Source organism: Dermochelys coriacea, chromosome 1 (genome assembly GCF_009764565.3).
Source record: "Dermochelys coriacea isolate rDerCor1 chromosome 1, rDerCor1.pri.v4, whole genome shotgun sequence".
Lineage (NCBI taxonomy): Eukaryota > Metazoa > Chordata > Testudines > Dermochelyidae > Dermochelys > Dermochelys coriacea.
Window position 1 is genome coordinate 219,121,431 of NC_050068.2, and position 17,521 is coordinate 219,138,951.

The window sequence follows — 17,521 nt, forward strand, 5'->3', positions numbered from 1 at the left end:
TGGCCACTATTACCCACAGAAAAGGGTGTTCAAAAGCCTAAAGACATTTCATGTTAAAATATCCATCCAAAGAACCAGAATGTGCAGAAACAAGCCTGTAGAGTTTTGTTTTGTAGGATAGACACCCTCTGCTACCTTACATAGGCAGCAAGCACTCCTTGATTCATCCTGTCCATCTCTACAAGCACACTGCCACAAACAAATGAATAAAAAACAAAACGCTGAAGACTCAAAAGAAAAAACCAATCTAAGGGAAACCTTTCCGAAACTTCAACAAGAGTTCAAGAGCTGCTCCCACACCACCCGCAGCGGCTGGACAGCTGTGGGGGCCCTGGCTCAGAGCTCCAAGGGCCTCCATCTCACACATCGGATGGGAGCTGTGGGGTCCCCCCCGCAGCCCAGGGCAGCTGAGAGCTCGGGGCCCCTCTGTGGGTGGCAGGGGTACCCTGCAGTTCCCAGTCACTGCAGCCTGAAGTCACTGAGGTCTCTGGAAGTCACTGATTCCGTGACTCCTGCGACCTCCATGACAAAATCGTAGCCTTATTAATAAGATATTAAAAATGAACTCACGATAATTCTGGAAAACAACATACTTTTTTTTTCTTGATAAGATAAAACCAAAAGTCCCCAAGAGGCGTTCCACTCTCAAATGTGTAATCTCTGTTAACGGTCTCCACAGAAAGGCATACAAAAGAAACTGTAATATAAGGAACCAGTTTATCATTTGTATTTGGTTGTGTGTTGTTTTGTCTAATATTTTATTTTCCTTTCTTTAATAAAATAGCCATGGTTAATAATTGTGCTCCTTTTGCTCTGTCTTAACTACAGTGTTCCCTGTAACTAAATAGTGAGAGCCACACCTCTGAGTTGGCAGTAAGAGGAACAAATAGTAGAGCTGCCTGTCATTTCTTGTGTCTCTAAACATTTTAAAAACAAAATTACTTAGCGACCAACAATTTAAAACTAGCCTTTTCCACCTCACGGATTTCATCTCAGATATTACAATGCTCTGCTAATTTCCAAAAAGGGTGGACTCCGATTCGTGTCTGCATTTTGTCCTAGTAACATCTGGCCCTCGTACAAAACTGAGTACTTATACCTCTTCACAACAGGATTGTTGGTGCACTAGAGGCACTGCTTATACTTCCATTTGTGCCTCCAAATGAATTGCAAGTGCAAATATGAAGGTACTAATTAGAACTGGTAAAAAATTTCAGTGGGAAAATTGTGTTTTTGACAAAATGAGTTTTGAAAGTTGCTACTTGCAAAAAAAGCTTAAATGGAAACATTTTTGCCAGCCCTAATTAGTACCTTCATGATTGCACCTGCAATTCATTTGTAGGCAAATAGGCTAGTACTTCACACAAGCCCTAAATTCAGTAACAAACAGATGATTTTGGTGTAGCCATCCTCTTGTTTGACCCGCCAGAGGATTTGAGTCAGGTCTTGCATAGCTTAAAGCTGCAATTTATCTATTGGAAAAAGCTTCCTTTTTTTTGTTGTTGATAATCATTATGTGATGTTTGTTCGCTAGAGAAAATCCAGTGGAGGCAATTTGCTTTTATGTTCATTATGACTTTCATTTTAATAGTTATTCAGTGTAGTCTTGCAACAGGCTGAAATATAATTTGGCTCATTTAAGGTGAATACCCATCTCTCTCTCTGTTATAACAAATGCATAGGGATAATGAATGGCTCCATATGGCAGCCTTCTTGTACAATACATTACTCATATTAGTTATAGATTTTATCTTGGCTCAGAGCACGGCTGTGCAGCCAAGGTTTGTTCATCAGTTCATTTGCCTTTATAATATGCAGAGTGTCAGTAGTATGTTAGTGCTCAAATTTGAAACAAAAGTGAAGGAAAAGAAAATGAAATGAAAGATGACGACTTTTCTATGGAAGGATTTTTTGTGGGTTTTTTTAGGGCTGGGGAAATAAAAACAGCAATCAATTATTATTTAACTAAATAACTGTTACATACTGTGAAATACCTCTGCTCTTGTTTTTACATTTGAGAGTCACTTACACATACATTTTTGGTTTTGCAACGGATATAGTTCCTGATTGTTCCAGGGGTTTCAATACCTTTAAATATCTTTCTGGGATAGAGAGAATCTCAGTTTAGTGACTAGTAAAATAGGGCACAGGATTAGGAGTCAAAAAACTTGGGATCTATTCCCAGCTCTGACACTGACTTGCTGTGAAATCTTAGGAAAGTCAGTTCACTGTTCTGTGCCTCAGTTGCTCCGCCTTAAAAATGGGGATAATATACTCTGTGTCCCCCCCCCGCATACCCTTTGTGATGCACTTAGAGTTCTATGAATGCAAATTGCTAAAGAAGTACTAATGAATAAACTTTTATAAATAAAATAGTCTGCTGAAAATCCAGTTTGAGTGCAATTAGGTAAAAAGCATAATCTAAATCTTCCCTTAAGAACTTTCACCATTTTAGCAGACAAAATGTTTCAGATTTAGATTTAATTGTGTATCCGTAAGCAGTGACTCTACAAATTCTTGGGCCGCTGCTGCTATACAATCCTTCTTCTTAAGATAACCATATGTAAGCAAGCATGACTAATAGCCTTACAGTTAAAATAGTCACAGTATGACATATTTGGCTTGCACCATGCTTATTTTCAAGCTGTTATAGTGGACCCCCCTGTATCTAACTGAAGCCATTTCATGGGCGTAAGCAGAGGTCATGATCCTGAGAGTTTCTGAGCACTTTCAAACCCCAGTTCTTGTCAACCGCTGGAAATGGCCCACCTTGATTATCACTACAAAAGGTTCTCCCCCTCCCCCCGCTCTCCTGCTGGTAATAGCTCACCTTACCTGATCACTCTCATTACGGTGTGTATGGTAACACCCATTGTTTCATGTTCTCTGTGTATATAAATCTCCCCACTGAATACATCCAATGAAGTGAGCTGTAGCGCACGAAAGCTTATGCTCAAATACATTTGTTAGTCTCTAAGGTGCCACAAGTCCTTTTCTTTTTACTGAAATCAGTGAATCTAAACTAGAAGTCCTTACTCAGAACTTAATCACTCAAAGCTAGAGCTGGTCAACCTTTTTCAAACAAGAGTTAACAGCCACAGAAAGAATAGCTTATCGCTGTAGAGAGTAGTTATATGGAATTTGAAAAAAATTGGACCTCATTTCTAGATACATCGGGATGAAAAAAGTGGAAAGATAGCTCAAATAATGTGATACCCTCTATTCCTTCTAATGCCTCCCCTGTCCCCACTCCTTGTTCCCTTCTTTCCTCTTCTACTTATTCATGTGTCTTCTTCTATTTTATTACTGTTACCACCACTTCACACGTATCTGTATAGTGTTGTCCGGTTTTGTGTTGTCTGGTCTTGTAGATTCGGTAAGCTGTAAAATTGCATAATTGCACGGATATCTTGTGAAATGTGCAGTATTTGGAAACATTTACAAGCTGCAAGTTATTTACCTTTTTGTACTTTTCACTGTCTGTTATGTATGAAAATCAAAAAAAATTCATCAGAGAAAAATGGCTTTTTCTCAGAAATGATTTCCCCCAAATTTACATAGTTGACATTTTCCCCATGAACCATTTCTTTCCCCTTTCCCCACCAATTTTCTCCCTACAAATTCATTCAAACACCATTATCAAGATTATTGGTATTTTTCATTGTAGCAAACTTTATTTTTAGTATACAAAAATATCAATACTCATTTCAATATTATTTCTGATAATACTTTCAATAACATTTGGGGGGAAAGTGTCTTTAAAAAAGTCATAAAAATTGGGGGGGGAGGTGGGGGAGGGAATGAAAAATTTGTCAAGTGCAAACAACTTTGAAATTTCAAATTTTTTCACAAAAATAGTCTTTGGTGTTTCATGGAGTTTTATTTGAATAGGCATTTTAGAATTTGGCCCTAAGTTTAACTAAATAATGCAATAAAATTCAGAACAAAGTGTTAAAAAGCCCATGTGAATGGGAGATCTGGCACATTATAAGAGAGCCATTAACATCTTGTGGATAACTGAAGTTCATTCTGTTTATATGAGATCAAAGCAAAATTGTTCCTAATTTGCTGCACAGATGAACCCACATTTTCAAGACATCCCATGAGACATAAAATAAATAAGAAGTTGAATAATTAGAGTTAAGGATGAATTAGATCAGTTCCTGTTCATTTCTGACTCTGGAATTATATCCCAATTTTGGAGAGCTAGAATTAATATAACCACATTTTACTTGCATTTCCCTCCCATTTGTGATTATTTATATCTTGTAGAAGGGGCACCATGGTCTCCAGAGTATCCCCTTGCAGTGGAGTATGGCTCTAGTAGGGACTAATCAGCCTTAGGTCTCCTGGGTTGAGAGTTTCTTCTCCAACAGTCTCTGACTGGGGTAGGTAGGGGAACCCAGAAGCAAGCCTCCACTCGGTTCTAACTCAGGCCCTTGTTTGGAACACCCAGAACCAATCCCTCTCAGTCCCTTGCTGTTTTCTGAGCTACTTCCTACCTCTATAGTCTTCCCCAGCCTCCTGCCCTGTTTCTCCCTCTTTACAGACTCAGGGTATGTCTGCACTTAAGGACTACAGTGGCCCAGCTGCAGTAGCACCATCTATCCTGGGATTAGGTCGGCCTAACTACATCTCTCTGGGCTGTAGATTTTTCACACCCACCAGAGAGACCAGTATGCTGATGTAAGTTCCCATGTAGACCAGTTCTGAGTTTGCCTGGAACAGTCTCATCCATCTGTGGCAGGATCCTCTCTCTACAATCCCTTGTCTCTCCATCAACCACCTGTCTCCTCAGAAGCTTTTCCTCTAACTGACATCCTTACCGTTTTATCATTCCCAGGTGCTTCCTTGCCTAATTAACAGCCTCCCAGTTACTCAGTGAGTTAACTACTCCCAGGTGAACCTGAGCTGCCTCATTCTCCCTTCTGGAGCCCTGTCAGAGGTGGCTGGGCCCTGTCCTGATTCCTTCAGTGGGCCACTACCCTCTGACATACCTAATGAAAAGTCCCATATTCATTTCTTAAAACTTTATTTACTTCTGCTACTTGTTGCCTCCCTGAAGTCACAATACTCTTTGTTATAACACAAATGGTTACTCTGGAAATAAGAAATTTGTCTCCCAAGCCTGTAAATACCTCCTCTGGAGATAATGGATCTGATTCTCATTTACACTAAGGCCCCTTTACACTGTATGCAGTGAAAAGGGGTTGCGAAGCAAATGTAAGCGTAAAGGGGCCTTAGTGGAAATGAGAAGGAGGTCCAGCATGTCTGGCAGTCCTGGGATGTGGTAGTGAGAAGAGGGAAACTGAAAAGGAAGGATGTTGGGGGGAAGAGAAAAACTCACTACAATCCCAAGAAACTTCAGAAAATGGCAGAATGTTTAGGGGAAAGCCCTCTCAGCCACTCTAGAGGCAGGACTTTTGATGGTCTTCCAGCAGACAGGGCCTTAAGAGAGGAGAGGGCTCTGTGCTGGATTCATCTCTGCATGTACATGTGCAATATCTTTAAACCACGATTTAAGGACTTCAATAGCTCAAACATAGGTGAAGTTTTTCGCATGAGTGGGTGGGTGAGATTCTGTGGCCTGCGTTGTGCAGGAGGTCAGACTAGATGATCATAATGGTCCCTTCTGACCTTAGTATCTATGAATCTATTACTTTAGTAACGCTTTTGACAGTAAGAAAAGGAGTACTTGTGGCACCTTAGAGACTAACAAATTTATTAGAGCATAAGCTTTCGTGAGCTACAGCTCACTTCATCGGATGCATTTGGTGGAAAAAACAGAGGAGAGATTTATACACACACACAGAGAACATGAAACAATGGGTTTATCATACACACTGTAAGGAGAGTGATCACTTAAGATAAGCCATCACCAGCAGCAGGGGGGGGAAAAGGAGGAAAACCTTTCCTGGTGACAAGCAGGTAGGCTAATTCCAGCAGTTAACAAGAATATCAGAGGAACAGTGGGGGGTGGGGTGGGAGGGAGAAATACCATGGGGAAATAGTTTTACTTTGTGTATGACTCATCCATTCCCAGTCTCTATTCAAGCCTAAGTTAATTGTATCCAGTTTGCAAATTAATTCCAATTCAGCAGTCTCTCGTTGGAGTCTGTTTTTGAAGCTTTTTTGTTGAAGGATAGCCACTCTTAGGTCTGTGATCAAGTGACCAGAGAGATTGAAGTGTTCTCCAACTGGTTTTTGAATGTTATAATTCTTGACGTCTGATTTGTGTCCATTCATTCTTTTACGTAGAGACTGTCCAGTTTGGCCAATTTACATGGCAGAGGGGCATTGCTGGCACATGATGGCATATATCACATTGGTAGATGCGCAGGTGAACGAGCCTCTGATCGTGTGGCTGATGTGATTAGGCCCTATGATGGTATCCCCTGAATAGATATGTGGACAGAGTTGGCAACGGGCTTTGTTGCAAGGATAGGTTCCTGGGTTAGTGGTTCTGTTGTGTGGTGTGTGCTTGCTGGTGAGTATTTGCTTCAGATTGGGGGGCTGTCTGTAAGCAAGGACTGGTCTGTCTCCCAAGATCTGTGAGAGTGATGGGTCGTCCTTCAGGATAGGTTGTAGATCCTTGATGATGCGTTGGAGAGGTTTTAGTTGGGGGCTGAAGGTGATGGCTAGTGCGGTTCTGTTGTTTTCTTTGTTGGGCCTGTCCTGTAGTAGGTGACTTCTGGGTACTCTTCTGGCTCTGTCAATCTGTTTCTTCACTTCAGCAGGTGGGTATTGTAGTTGTAGGAATGCATGATAGAGATCTTGTAGGTGTTTGTCTCTGTCTGAGGGGTTGGAGCAAATGCAGTTATATCATAGCGCTTGGCTGTAGACAGACAATGGATCGAGTGGTATGATCTGGATGAAAGCTAGAGGCATGTAGATAGGAATAGCGGTCAGTAGGTTTCCGATATAGGGTGGTGTTTATGTGACCATCGCTTATTAGCACCGTAGTGTCCAGGAAGTGGATCTCTTGTGTGGACTGGTCCAGGCTGAGGTTGATGGTGGGATGGAAACTGTTGAAATCATGGTGGAATTCTTCAAGAGCTTCTTTTCCATGGGTCCAGATGATGAAGATGTCATCAATGTAGCGCAAGTAGAGTAGGGGCATTAGGGGACGAGAGCTGAGGAAGCGTTGTTCTAAGTCAGCCATAAAAATGTTGGCATACTGTGGGGCCATGCGGGTACCCATCGCAGTGCCGCTGATTTGAAGGTATACATTGTCACCAAATGTGAAATAGTTATGGGTCAGGACAAGTCACAAAGTTCAGCCACCAGGTTAGCCGTGACATTATCGGGGATACTGTTCCTGACGGCTTGTAGTCCATCTTTGTGTGGAATGTTGGTGTAGAGGGCTTCTACATCCATAGTGGCTAGGATGGTGTTTTTAGGAAGATCACCATTGGACTGTAGTTTCCTCAGGAAGTCAGTGGTGTCTCGAAGATAGCTGGGAGTGCTGGTAACGAAGGGCCTGAGGAGGGAGTCTACATAGCCAGACAATCCTGCTGTCAGGGTGCCAATGCCTGAGATGATGGGGCATCCAGGATTTCCAGGTTTATGGATCTTGGGTAGCAGATAGAATACCCCAGGTCGGGGCTCCAGGGGTGTGTCTGTGCGGATTTGTTCTTGTGCTTTTTCAGGGAGTTTCTTGAGCAAATGCTGTAGTTTCTTTTGGTAACTCTCAGTGGGATCAGAGGGTAATGGCTTGTAGAAAGTGGTGTTGGAGAGCTGCCTAGTAGCCTCTTGTCCATACTCCGACCTATTCATGATGACGACAGCACCTCCTTTGTCAGCCTTTTTGATTATGATGTCAGAGTTGTTTCTGAGGCTGTGGATGGCACTGTGTTCTGCATGGCTGAGGTTATGGGGTAAGCGATGCTGCTTTTCCACAATTTCAGCTCGTGCACGTCGGCGGAAGCAGTCTATGTAGAAATCCAGGCTGCTGTTTCGACCTTCAGGAGGAGTCCACCCAGAATCCTTCTTTTTGTAGTGTTGGCAGAAAGGTCTCTGTGGGTTAATATGTTGGTCAGAGGTGTATTGGAAATATTCCTTGAGTCTGAGACGTTGAAAATAGGATTCTAGGTCACCACAGAACTGTATCATATTCGTGGGGGTGGAGGGCAAAAGGAGAGGCCCCAAGATAGGACAGATTCTTCTGCTGGGCTAAGAGTATAGTTGGATAGATTAACAATATTGCTGGGTGGGTTACGGGAACCATTGTTGTGGCCCCTTGTGGCATATAGTAGTTTAGATAGCTTAGTGACAGTGTTTCACATAACCATCTCATAAACAAACTAGGGAATACAACCTAGATTGAGCTACTATAAGGTGGATGCATAAAAATCGTCCCCGGAGAGCAGTTATCAGTGGTTCACAGTCAAATTGGAAGGGCATATCAAGTGGGGACCTGCAGGGCTCAGTTCTGGGTCTGGTTCAGTTCAATATCTCATCAATGATTTAAATAATGGCATAGAGAGTACATTTACAAAGTTTATGGATTATACCAAGGTGGGAGGGGTTGCAAGTGCTTTGGAGGATACAATTAAAATTCAAAATGATCAGGACTAATTGGAGAAATTGTCTGAAGTAAATAGGATGAAATTCAACAACAACAAATACAAAGTACTCCACTTAGAAAGGAACAATCAGTTGCACACATACAAAATGGGAAGCGACTGCCTAGGAAGGAGTATTGCAGAAAGGGATCTGGGGGTTACAGTGGATCACAAGCTAAATATGAGTCAACAGTGTAACTCTGTTGAAAAAAAAAAAAGTGAACATCATTCTGGGATTTATCAGCAGGAGTGTTGTAAGCAAGACACAAGAAGTAGTTCTGCTCTGCTCTGCACTGATAAGACCTCAGCTGGAGTATTGTGTCCGGTTCTGGGCACCACATTTCAGGAAAGATGTGAACAAATTGGAGAAACTCCAGAGAAGAGCAACAAAATGATTAAAGGTCTAGAAAACATGACCTATGAGGAAAGATTGAAAAAACTGTGTTTGTTTAGTCTGGAGAAGAGAATATCAAGGAGGGAGGAACACGATAACAAGTTTCAAGTACATAAAAGGTTGTTACAAGAAAGAGGGAGAAAAACTATTCTCGCAGCCTCTGAGGATAGGACAAGAAGCAAATGGGCTTAAATTGCAGCAAGGAACATTTAAGTTGGACATTAAGAAAAACTTCCTGTCAGGGTAGTTAAGCACTGAAACAAATTGCCTAGGGAGGTTGTGGAATCTATGTCACTGGAGGTTTTTAAGAACAGGTTAGACAAACACCTGTCAGGAATGGTCTAGTTATTACTTAGTCCTGCCATGAGTGCAGGGGACTGCACTAAATGACCTCTCAAGGTCCTTTCCAATCCTACACTTCTATGATACTACTTCACAAACTGAATGGAGACTGCTGGACAAACTGCTACCAAAGAATTTTTCTTCTAGGTTGACATTCACCCTGTGCTTACAGCGAGCCCAAGGTCTATAAACCACTCAAGTCTGACTTGGTGTTTAATCACTTTTATAAACTGCTAATTTCCTTTTATACTCCTCCACCAGGAACATCAGCTCTTAAGCCATGGTTTATCTCTAAAAACTGACACTGCGACAATACCATTGCAGGGTGCCATGTTTCTGGTCTTTCGGTGACTCCAGGCAAATGTGCTCAGTTTGCAAGTAAAACGTAGTTTTTCTAACTACCAGCCCTGCAAACTCAGCCTGGGGTCTGACAATCAAGCTGGGATTTCTGTTTCTTCAACACTATCAGTAATAAAGATTCTGGTGGCTCAATTATGACTTCAATCAGGGGTGGTAGAACCGGGGGATAAGGAGGCAGCAAGCACTAGCCCACCATCAATGGAAATATCATGGGGGCTGATCTATGTTTCCTGCCCCTGTGAGTTGTTTTGCTACACATTCTGGGAAACAGTGCTCCCTGTAAACTGCATGTGTGTGTGTGGCAATCTTCCATACGCTTCACATACTCAGGCTGCTAAGGCAAGGTAGGGCTTTGCAGCTTCTTGAAGTAGAGGCAAGACCGGGATCCCAAGGGGCTGGATTGGCCACTGCAGTGTCTGGGATCAGGCCAGGTAGAAATTGGGGAGATGTGACTGGGCCGGGAGCAGCTAGCTACCCCGGCAAGAGGGACATGAAACACTGGGAACTCCCTTCCCAGTCTGGAGCTGGCCGATCTCCCTCCATCAAGTCTCAGGAGCTTCTCTTGCTTAGCATGCAGAGCGCCAACCCTTTCTTTCCCCTCTCTGCCCCGATTCTCCCCATTGCCTATGATTAGTACAGTGCTTTGTTTGTTTAGGTTTCATTATGTACCTCCGTCCCCCACTCAAAGAGAGCTTCCACTGCCTCTGACTTCAGTGAACATGTGCAACTCATTGTCTTCAGACCATGCCCTCAGTGAAACCTGTGCAGTTCCTCTAATGCCAATGGGTTTGCCCAGCTGTAATTGAATGGCCATTTAATTGGCATTTAGTTAATAATTGTGTCAATAATGAACAAGCCAGAATAGACTCCCCCTTCCTCCCTCTGAACTACATTGGCTCTGCATGGTGAACCGAATTAAAAAGCAAAACACACACTTTTGTTACGGAAGTTTTGGATAGAAATAGGAAGCAAGACAGATGAGAAAGGAGTTGCAATTTTTCTGCTGTCATTTAACACTGAGTTTGGATGTGGCAGTCAGCACTTTTCACTTTTGTGTCCATTTCACCAGTAATTTTAGAGCTTTTCTGAAACAACCTGGATTGGATAAAACTGCTAAAAGTTGCTTTAGCTGGTTTTATTTTATGGGTATCCAGTAATCGTTTCTCAATTGCATCACAAATACAAAAGAAAATGCTTGGCATAGTGGGAAGCTGCCCTCAAAAGATGTTGCTTGTTTGGTTAAGGATACACTTCCTCATGCCATATTCCACCTCCAGGCCAAGTAAAGGCACTAGCAGAATGTTGTACCTCCTCTTCTTTCTTCAACAGAGGGATTATTAGAGCCTTATTAGTAAGAGTCTGCTTCCGTTAAAGATAAAATCCAGTTACTTACTGCGGAAAGACAGCTCCTTTGCTCCCTGATGATTGCACAGAATCCCAGAAAACCTGTAATCACCACAAGACCTCCTGCAAAGATCAGGATGTATGCAGACACGGCAAATGTACTCGATGCCAGGATATTCAGATAGTCGCTTTTTTCAACTAGGGTCCATATGCCAACAGCCATCACTGCAGCACCACCCACCTGTGGCACACAAGGAGGAGGAAATGTACACGGTGAAGCCACACTTTGAAATATTTTAATCTGGCATTTAGAATTTGTATCTTGCTTAATCTCTTTTTCAGCTAACTGGGCAGCTCTAATAAATAATTAGGAGTCATCAGGTGGTGCTGTTACACAGTCTTCCAAGTTCTTAGTGTGCAAGCACGTTTTGACACTTAGGAAGACATTATGTGTTGCTGTTACTTTTCAGTTGTACAATGTTTTGTGCAGAGGCAATTTTGGGAGAGAGGGAGCTGTATGAGTAATAGGAGAGTTCGCCCTCTGCCCTGGGTTCTAATCAGAGACAATTCTTGAGGCAGAGTTGATCCCTGGGAATTGGCCACTGGTGTTATGCTAAAATTCCTGGAAGTGGGGACTGATTGGCACACTGTTTGACTACATCATTTCAGGGAAGGTATACATGTGTAAATAAAGTAAGTTAAGTGTAATATATAACCAGATTCCACGCCACTGATTTCTTCTCCACCACAAAGCTGACCTTCAAGGCCCTGGATTTCTGCTACTGATTAGCACAAGGGTGACGACACTTTCAGAATGGGACACTGATGTCAGAAAATGGCAAGAACATCAAAAGCACCACGACCAGATTAGAAGCCAATCCATTATTTCAATTCCTGCGTTGTTGGTAACAGCAATGTAGGAACTGACATAATGGCCCAGCACCTAATGTTATTTTTATTATTAGAGCTGGTCAAATAATTAAAAAGATTAATTAACAGACTTATTCTAATAATCTAATCTTGTTTTTAAATCCTGAATCCATATTGTAGTATCACAGCACCTATCTGTGGTATAGTTACGAATAAACAGAGTGTTTTCACTCTGCTGCTATTCTTTGCGTCATATAATAATATTCAAAGGACAACCAGCTCAGTATAAGAGTCATTAACTGATCCATCCTCACTTTGCTACAGAACCTCATTTCCCCCCCAGTACAATACCCCCTAGCCCAAATATGTGCTTCCCCACCAAGTTCAAGAAACTGGTTAGTCCCACTGATGTTTACTTACCAATCCACTAAAAGTTAAGCAGTTTGTTTTCCAAGCCACTTAAAACTATACAGTGCAGGTTTGACAACTGAGTGATTAAAATAATTAGAAGAGTGTTTATCACGAAATAGGTTTCAGAGTAGCAGCCATGTTTGTCTGTATTCGCAAAAAGAAAAGGAGTACTTGCGGCACCTTAGAGACTAACAAATTTATTTGAGCATAAGCTTTCGTGAGCTACAGCTCACTTCATCGGATGCATTTGGTGGAAAATACAGTGGGGAGATTTATATACACACACAGAGAACATGAAACAATGGGTTTTATCATACACACTGTAAGGAGAGTGATCACTTAAGATGAGCTATTACCAGCAGGAAGGAGGGGGGGGAAGGAGGAAAACCTTTTGTGGTGATAATCAAGGTGGGCCATTTCCAGCAGTTAACAAGAACGTCTGAGGAACAGTGGGGGGTGGGGTGGGGGGAGAAATAACATGGGGAAATAGTTTTACTTCATGTAATGACCCATCCACTCCCAGTCTCTATTCAAGTCTAAGTTAATTGTATCCAGTTTGCAAATTAATTCCAATTCAGCAGTCTCTCCTTGGAGTCTTCAAAAACAGACCTTCCCCCCCTCCTTCCTGCTCATCTTAAGTGATCACTCTCCTTACAGTGTGTATGATAAAACCCATTGTTTCATGTTCTCTGTGTGTGTATATAAATCTCCCCACTGTATTTTCCACCAAATGTATCCGATGAAGTGAGCTGTAGCTCACGAAAGCTTATGCTCAAATATATTTGTTAGTCTCTAAGGTGCCACAAGTACTCCTTTTCTTATCACGAAATAGTATTTAGGGTGTCGTCAGAAAGAAAACCTAACAACTGGGGAAACTATTCCATGAAACCCTGCACTGCAGAACAGACTGAAGTTCTACAAGACAAGCATGTCTTATACATGCAGCTCTAGGAAGCACAGTGTTGGCTAAAATTCATAAGCAACAACACAGTATATTTTGTTTTAATAATGCCAACTATCCACTCTCCCCACTGCAAATGTATTGTCTTTGCTATTGTATTTTAGCATTTTGCTGTCTGACAAATCATCTATTCAATCCCAGACAGAGAACAAGGTGCTAAAACAAATATCCTCCTTACCCTCAGCCCTCCACAGTTCCAATCAACTCTACCTGCTCCTCTTCCCCTCTCTATCCCCCGCTCCTCCATTCTCCCAGCAGCAGAAATCCAGGTCCCACATCCACACCCTCCTCAGTCTCCTTCTCCTCAAGTCTGGTGACATTTGCTCTATTCCTGGCTCTCCCCACCCTCTCCTCCTCCTACACCCATCCTTGCCACCACCTCCAGTCGTTTCATGGCACCATTCCTAACCTCAAATCTATTCCCCCCTTCTCTCCTTCTCTTGCTGTCTCTGGAACTCACACTCAATACCCAAAAAGATCAAAACAATCCATGACCTCCTCATATCTCACTCCCTCCAGCTTCCAACTCTCACAGAAACCTGGATCCCTTCGGCTGACACTGCCTTTGCAGCTGCACTCTTTTATGGAGTCCTCAGCCATGATGGCGTGTTGGGCTTATCTTCTGTTTCTCCTCTTTCGAACACCACTGCATCTGACTCTTCTCTCCACTCCCCACTCCATGTCCATCTCTACCATCTGCCCAGCTCCTCCTCATCCGCCTTCCTCTCTGATTTTGACTCATCTCCCCAGGACTCTTCTCCTTAACTTCTCATGCTTCTTTGGCTCTTTCCCCTCACAATACAAACATGCTTTAGTCTCTTCTATCTTACAAAGCGCCACCCTTTGCCCCATTTGCTTCTCCACCTACTGCTACATCTCCCTTTCCTCTCTTAGTTCATTGAATGTGCTGTTTGTATTTGTTATCTGGAGTTCCTCTCCTCCAATTCCATTCTAGACTCTCTCCAATCCAGTTTTCACCTCTTCCACTCCACTGAAACTGCCTTTCCCAAAGTCTCTAATGACCTCTTCCTAGCTAAGCTCAAAAGCAGTATCCCATTCTCATCCTCCTTGACTTCTCAGCTGTCTTCAACACCACTGACCATATTCTTCTTCTAAAAAAATAATCTCGTCCTCCCTTGGCATCCGTTACTCTGTTTCTTTCTTGGTTCTTCTCCTACCTCTGTAATCCTCCTCATTCTTTCTTCTTTCTGTGGTTGTTCCACAGGGCTTTGTCTTGGTCCCCTTCTCCCTCTACATCTTATCTCTGCATAATCTCATCCACAAACACAAATTCAGCTGCAATCTCTGTGCTGATGACTCACAGATTTCTAGACCTGTCTTCTTCTGTCCAAATTAACATCTCAGCCTGTCTCTTTGACAGCTTCTCATCAGCTCAAGCTCAACGTGGGTAGAACAGCTCAGTCTTCCTCTCCAAGCCCTCCTCACACCTCTTTTCTCAACCACTAAGGCCACCATCCTGCCTGTCACTCAGGCCCACAAAAATAACCTGGGTGTTATTTTCAACTCGGATCTCTCTCTAGGTCTGCATCCAAGTTATGTCTAAATCTTGTAGATTTTTTTCTACAAAAATCTCTAAAATATGGCCTTTTCTGGCCATCCACACAGCTAGAACTTTTGTCCCAGCCCTCATCATCTTATGTCTCAATTACGGCAACATCCTTTTATCTGGCTTCAACAAATGCAATCTTGTCCCACTCATATCCATTCAGGATGCTGCTGCAAAGATGATATCTCTAGCCCATGTCACCCCTTCCTTTGCATCCCATCATAACATACTTGTCTTCATTTTAAGGGCCCTTCATGATCTATCCCCATCCTACCTATCATCTCTCATTCATTACCAAAATGTCGGCTCTGCCTCCGATAGACCCAGGATGCCAGTCTTGTAAAATTCTCAAACCTGTATCTTTGTGTTTTCTCCCATGCTGCCTCACACACTTGGGAGGATCTCCTTGTAAACCTCTGCAAAGCAATATCATTATTCACCTTCAGATCCATCCTCAAAATTGTCCTTTGCCATGCTGGCAAAAAAAAAACCTGATAACGGTTAGGCTGCCGGTGTGCTGAGACCACTGTTTGTCATGCTGACCAATACTGTCTCCTTGTTTCCTTGTGCTCCCCCGTCTGCCTGTATCCATCTCTTGTCTACTGTATGACACTTAGATTATAAACTCTTGGAGGCAAGGACTTGTTTTTTGTTCTATGTTTGCATAGTGCCTAGCACAATAGGGTCCTGGTTCATGATTAGGGCTACTAAGTGCCACGATAAGCACAAACAACAAATTTAAAACTGTGCAACAGTGATGATGTTACCAAATTCTACTCTGGACCATAGGGTTCTGGAACTAGGAGTGCTACCGCACCCTCTGGCTTGAAGTTGCAAGAATAACCCAAATACATGGTTTCAGCCTTCAGCACCCCTACTATAAAAATTGGTCTGGCTCTCCTGCTCTGGACAGTTACATTCTGCTTCTCAAAACTCCCTCTGTAGTTCCAACTGGACACAGTAATTGGGCCTGATTCTCCTCTCACACCAATTTTACACTAGTTTAATTCCATGGACTTAAATGGATACGTGCAGATGATAATGGCCATGTGAGGTTTCCACAGAGGAGAAGAAACAAATCCCACCTGTTGATGCAAGGAGAGGAGAGGGATCTGTGGGAAGAAAATAATCCAGCAAGTTCTTCCTCTTCAGCCCCTCCTGTGACTGAGCTCACAATCATTAATAAGCATTTGTAGAAGCCTAGAGCAAAGCTGTCATGGAAATGAACTAATCCAGGAACAAAATCAACTTGCCTCTCCTTTGCCAGGTTGAGTGGAGTGATGTTAATGAGAAAAATCAGATATTTTACTCACGACCCACTCCCAAAAATAATTATGCCTCATCAAAAACAAAACACCAGAATGACTCACTCCGATCAAGTACAACTGTGCAAGATTGATCAAATGTAGCACCACAGCGTTGCATGTTCCTTTACAGAGATTAATAAAAGACACATTCCCTTCCACAAAGGCCTTGCAATATAATTAAGATAATAGACAAAGAAAGGGGCTAGAGAAAGAAGGAATGAGGGATAAAACAAGAAATAGAGAGAGCCATATCATAATTAGACAAAATTGTGTAAATTCTCATCTTTTAAAGAGGGGAGAAGTAGATAGCCCAGGAGTGGATTTCTAGAGTGGAATGCAAGACCAAGGGAGTGAGTTTTGAGCAGCAGTTTGCAAGAAGATGGGGCACAGGAAGCTATTGTATATCTACCTCATGGCTATTATTTACTTTTGTTTTTGTTACTCGGGTTTCGTTGAACTCGGGAGCAGCACTTTGCCAGAAGTAGAGGCTATTGGTTTTCCTGCCTCCTGAGGAGGACCTTTTAATTATTATTTGTACTACTTGAGGCACCAAGCAGAGATTAGGGCCCATTCTGCTTGGCACTGTATGCACCTGTAACAAAAAGTTTGTCCCTGCCCCAGAGATCTTACAATCCAACAATAAAATGAGACAATAAGTAGACAAGAATCAGAAGGGAGAAGCACAAGGTAACAGTGAGACAGATGTGAACAGCAAAATAAGCTGCAATCACCTCCCTCAACTGCCTAGCCAAGTGTTTTGTAGGCAACACGGCTTCGGTGGGTTTTAAGGAGAGATTTAAAGGAGGATAATGCAACTGTCTACAGCGGTAGCACATAAGACTGGGTAGGTTATACTCAGGTGTTGCATTATTCGGGGGTGTTTAAAGGGAAACTTTAATATGAAACAGTATTATTATGGTAGAAACCGATGAATTTGTAGTAAAAACCAGTAGATATTAACATTCAAAAGAAAAAAAAGATTAGCTTAAGCACCTGTGGTATTGTAGCCTTTATTATTAATTATTTTAATTACTGTTTATTTGTAGTGCTGTAGCACCTAGGAACCCCAGTCATGGATCAGCCTCCCTTTGTGCCCGGTGCTGTACAAACACAGAACAAAAAGACCGCCCTCTACCCAAAGAGTTTCCAATCTAACAGGTGGCTACAACATCCTGGTGGCTGCCATCTTTTAGGAGGGAGAGCAAACTGCGCTGTGTCTTATTCTCCCTTCTTTGCACTGGCCTGGACACCCCTCTCTCCTCCACCCAACTTTGGCAGCCAGTTACATATCACAGCTGATGCCTCCCCTTATTAGAATCCCAGGTAACTTCCTCCTGAGGGCCTGATCCTCCCACTGATTTCCATGGTATCATGGAATATATATTTGCTTGTATTCTGTGG

At 42.5% G+C, this 17,521-nt stretch overlaps 1 protein-coding gene across 5 annotated transcripts in view; it reads right to left on the minus strand.

The window, feature by feature from the left end:
- The window catches only part of TSPAN11 (tetraspanin 11), a 168,881-nt gene that overhangs the window by 99,411 nt on the left and 51,949 nt on the right, over positions 1-17,521 (minus strand). For all 5 annotated transcript variants that reach the window (XM_043514580.1, XM_038388169.2, XM_038388168.2 and 2 more), the window contains one exon: positions 11,054-11,245. In XM_043514580.1, the coding sequence (XP_043370515.1) occupies positions 11,054-11,245 (192 nt within the window). The remainder of the gene's footprint in view (positions 1-11,053; positions 11,246-17,521) is intronic.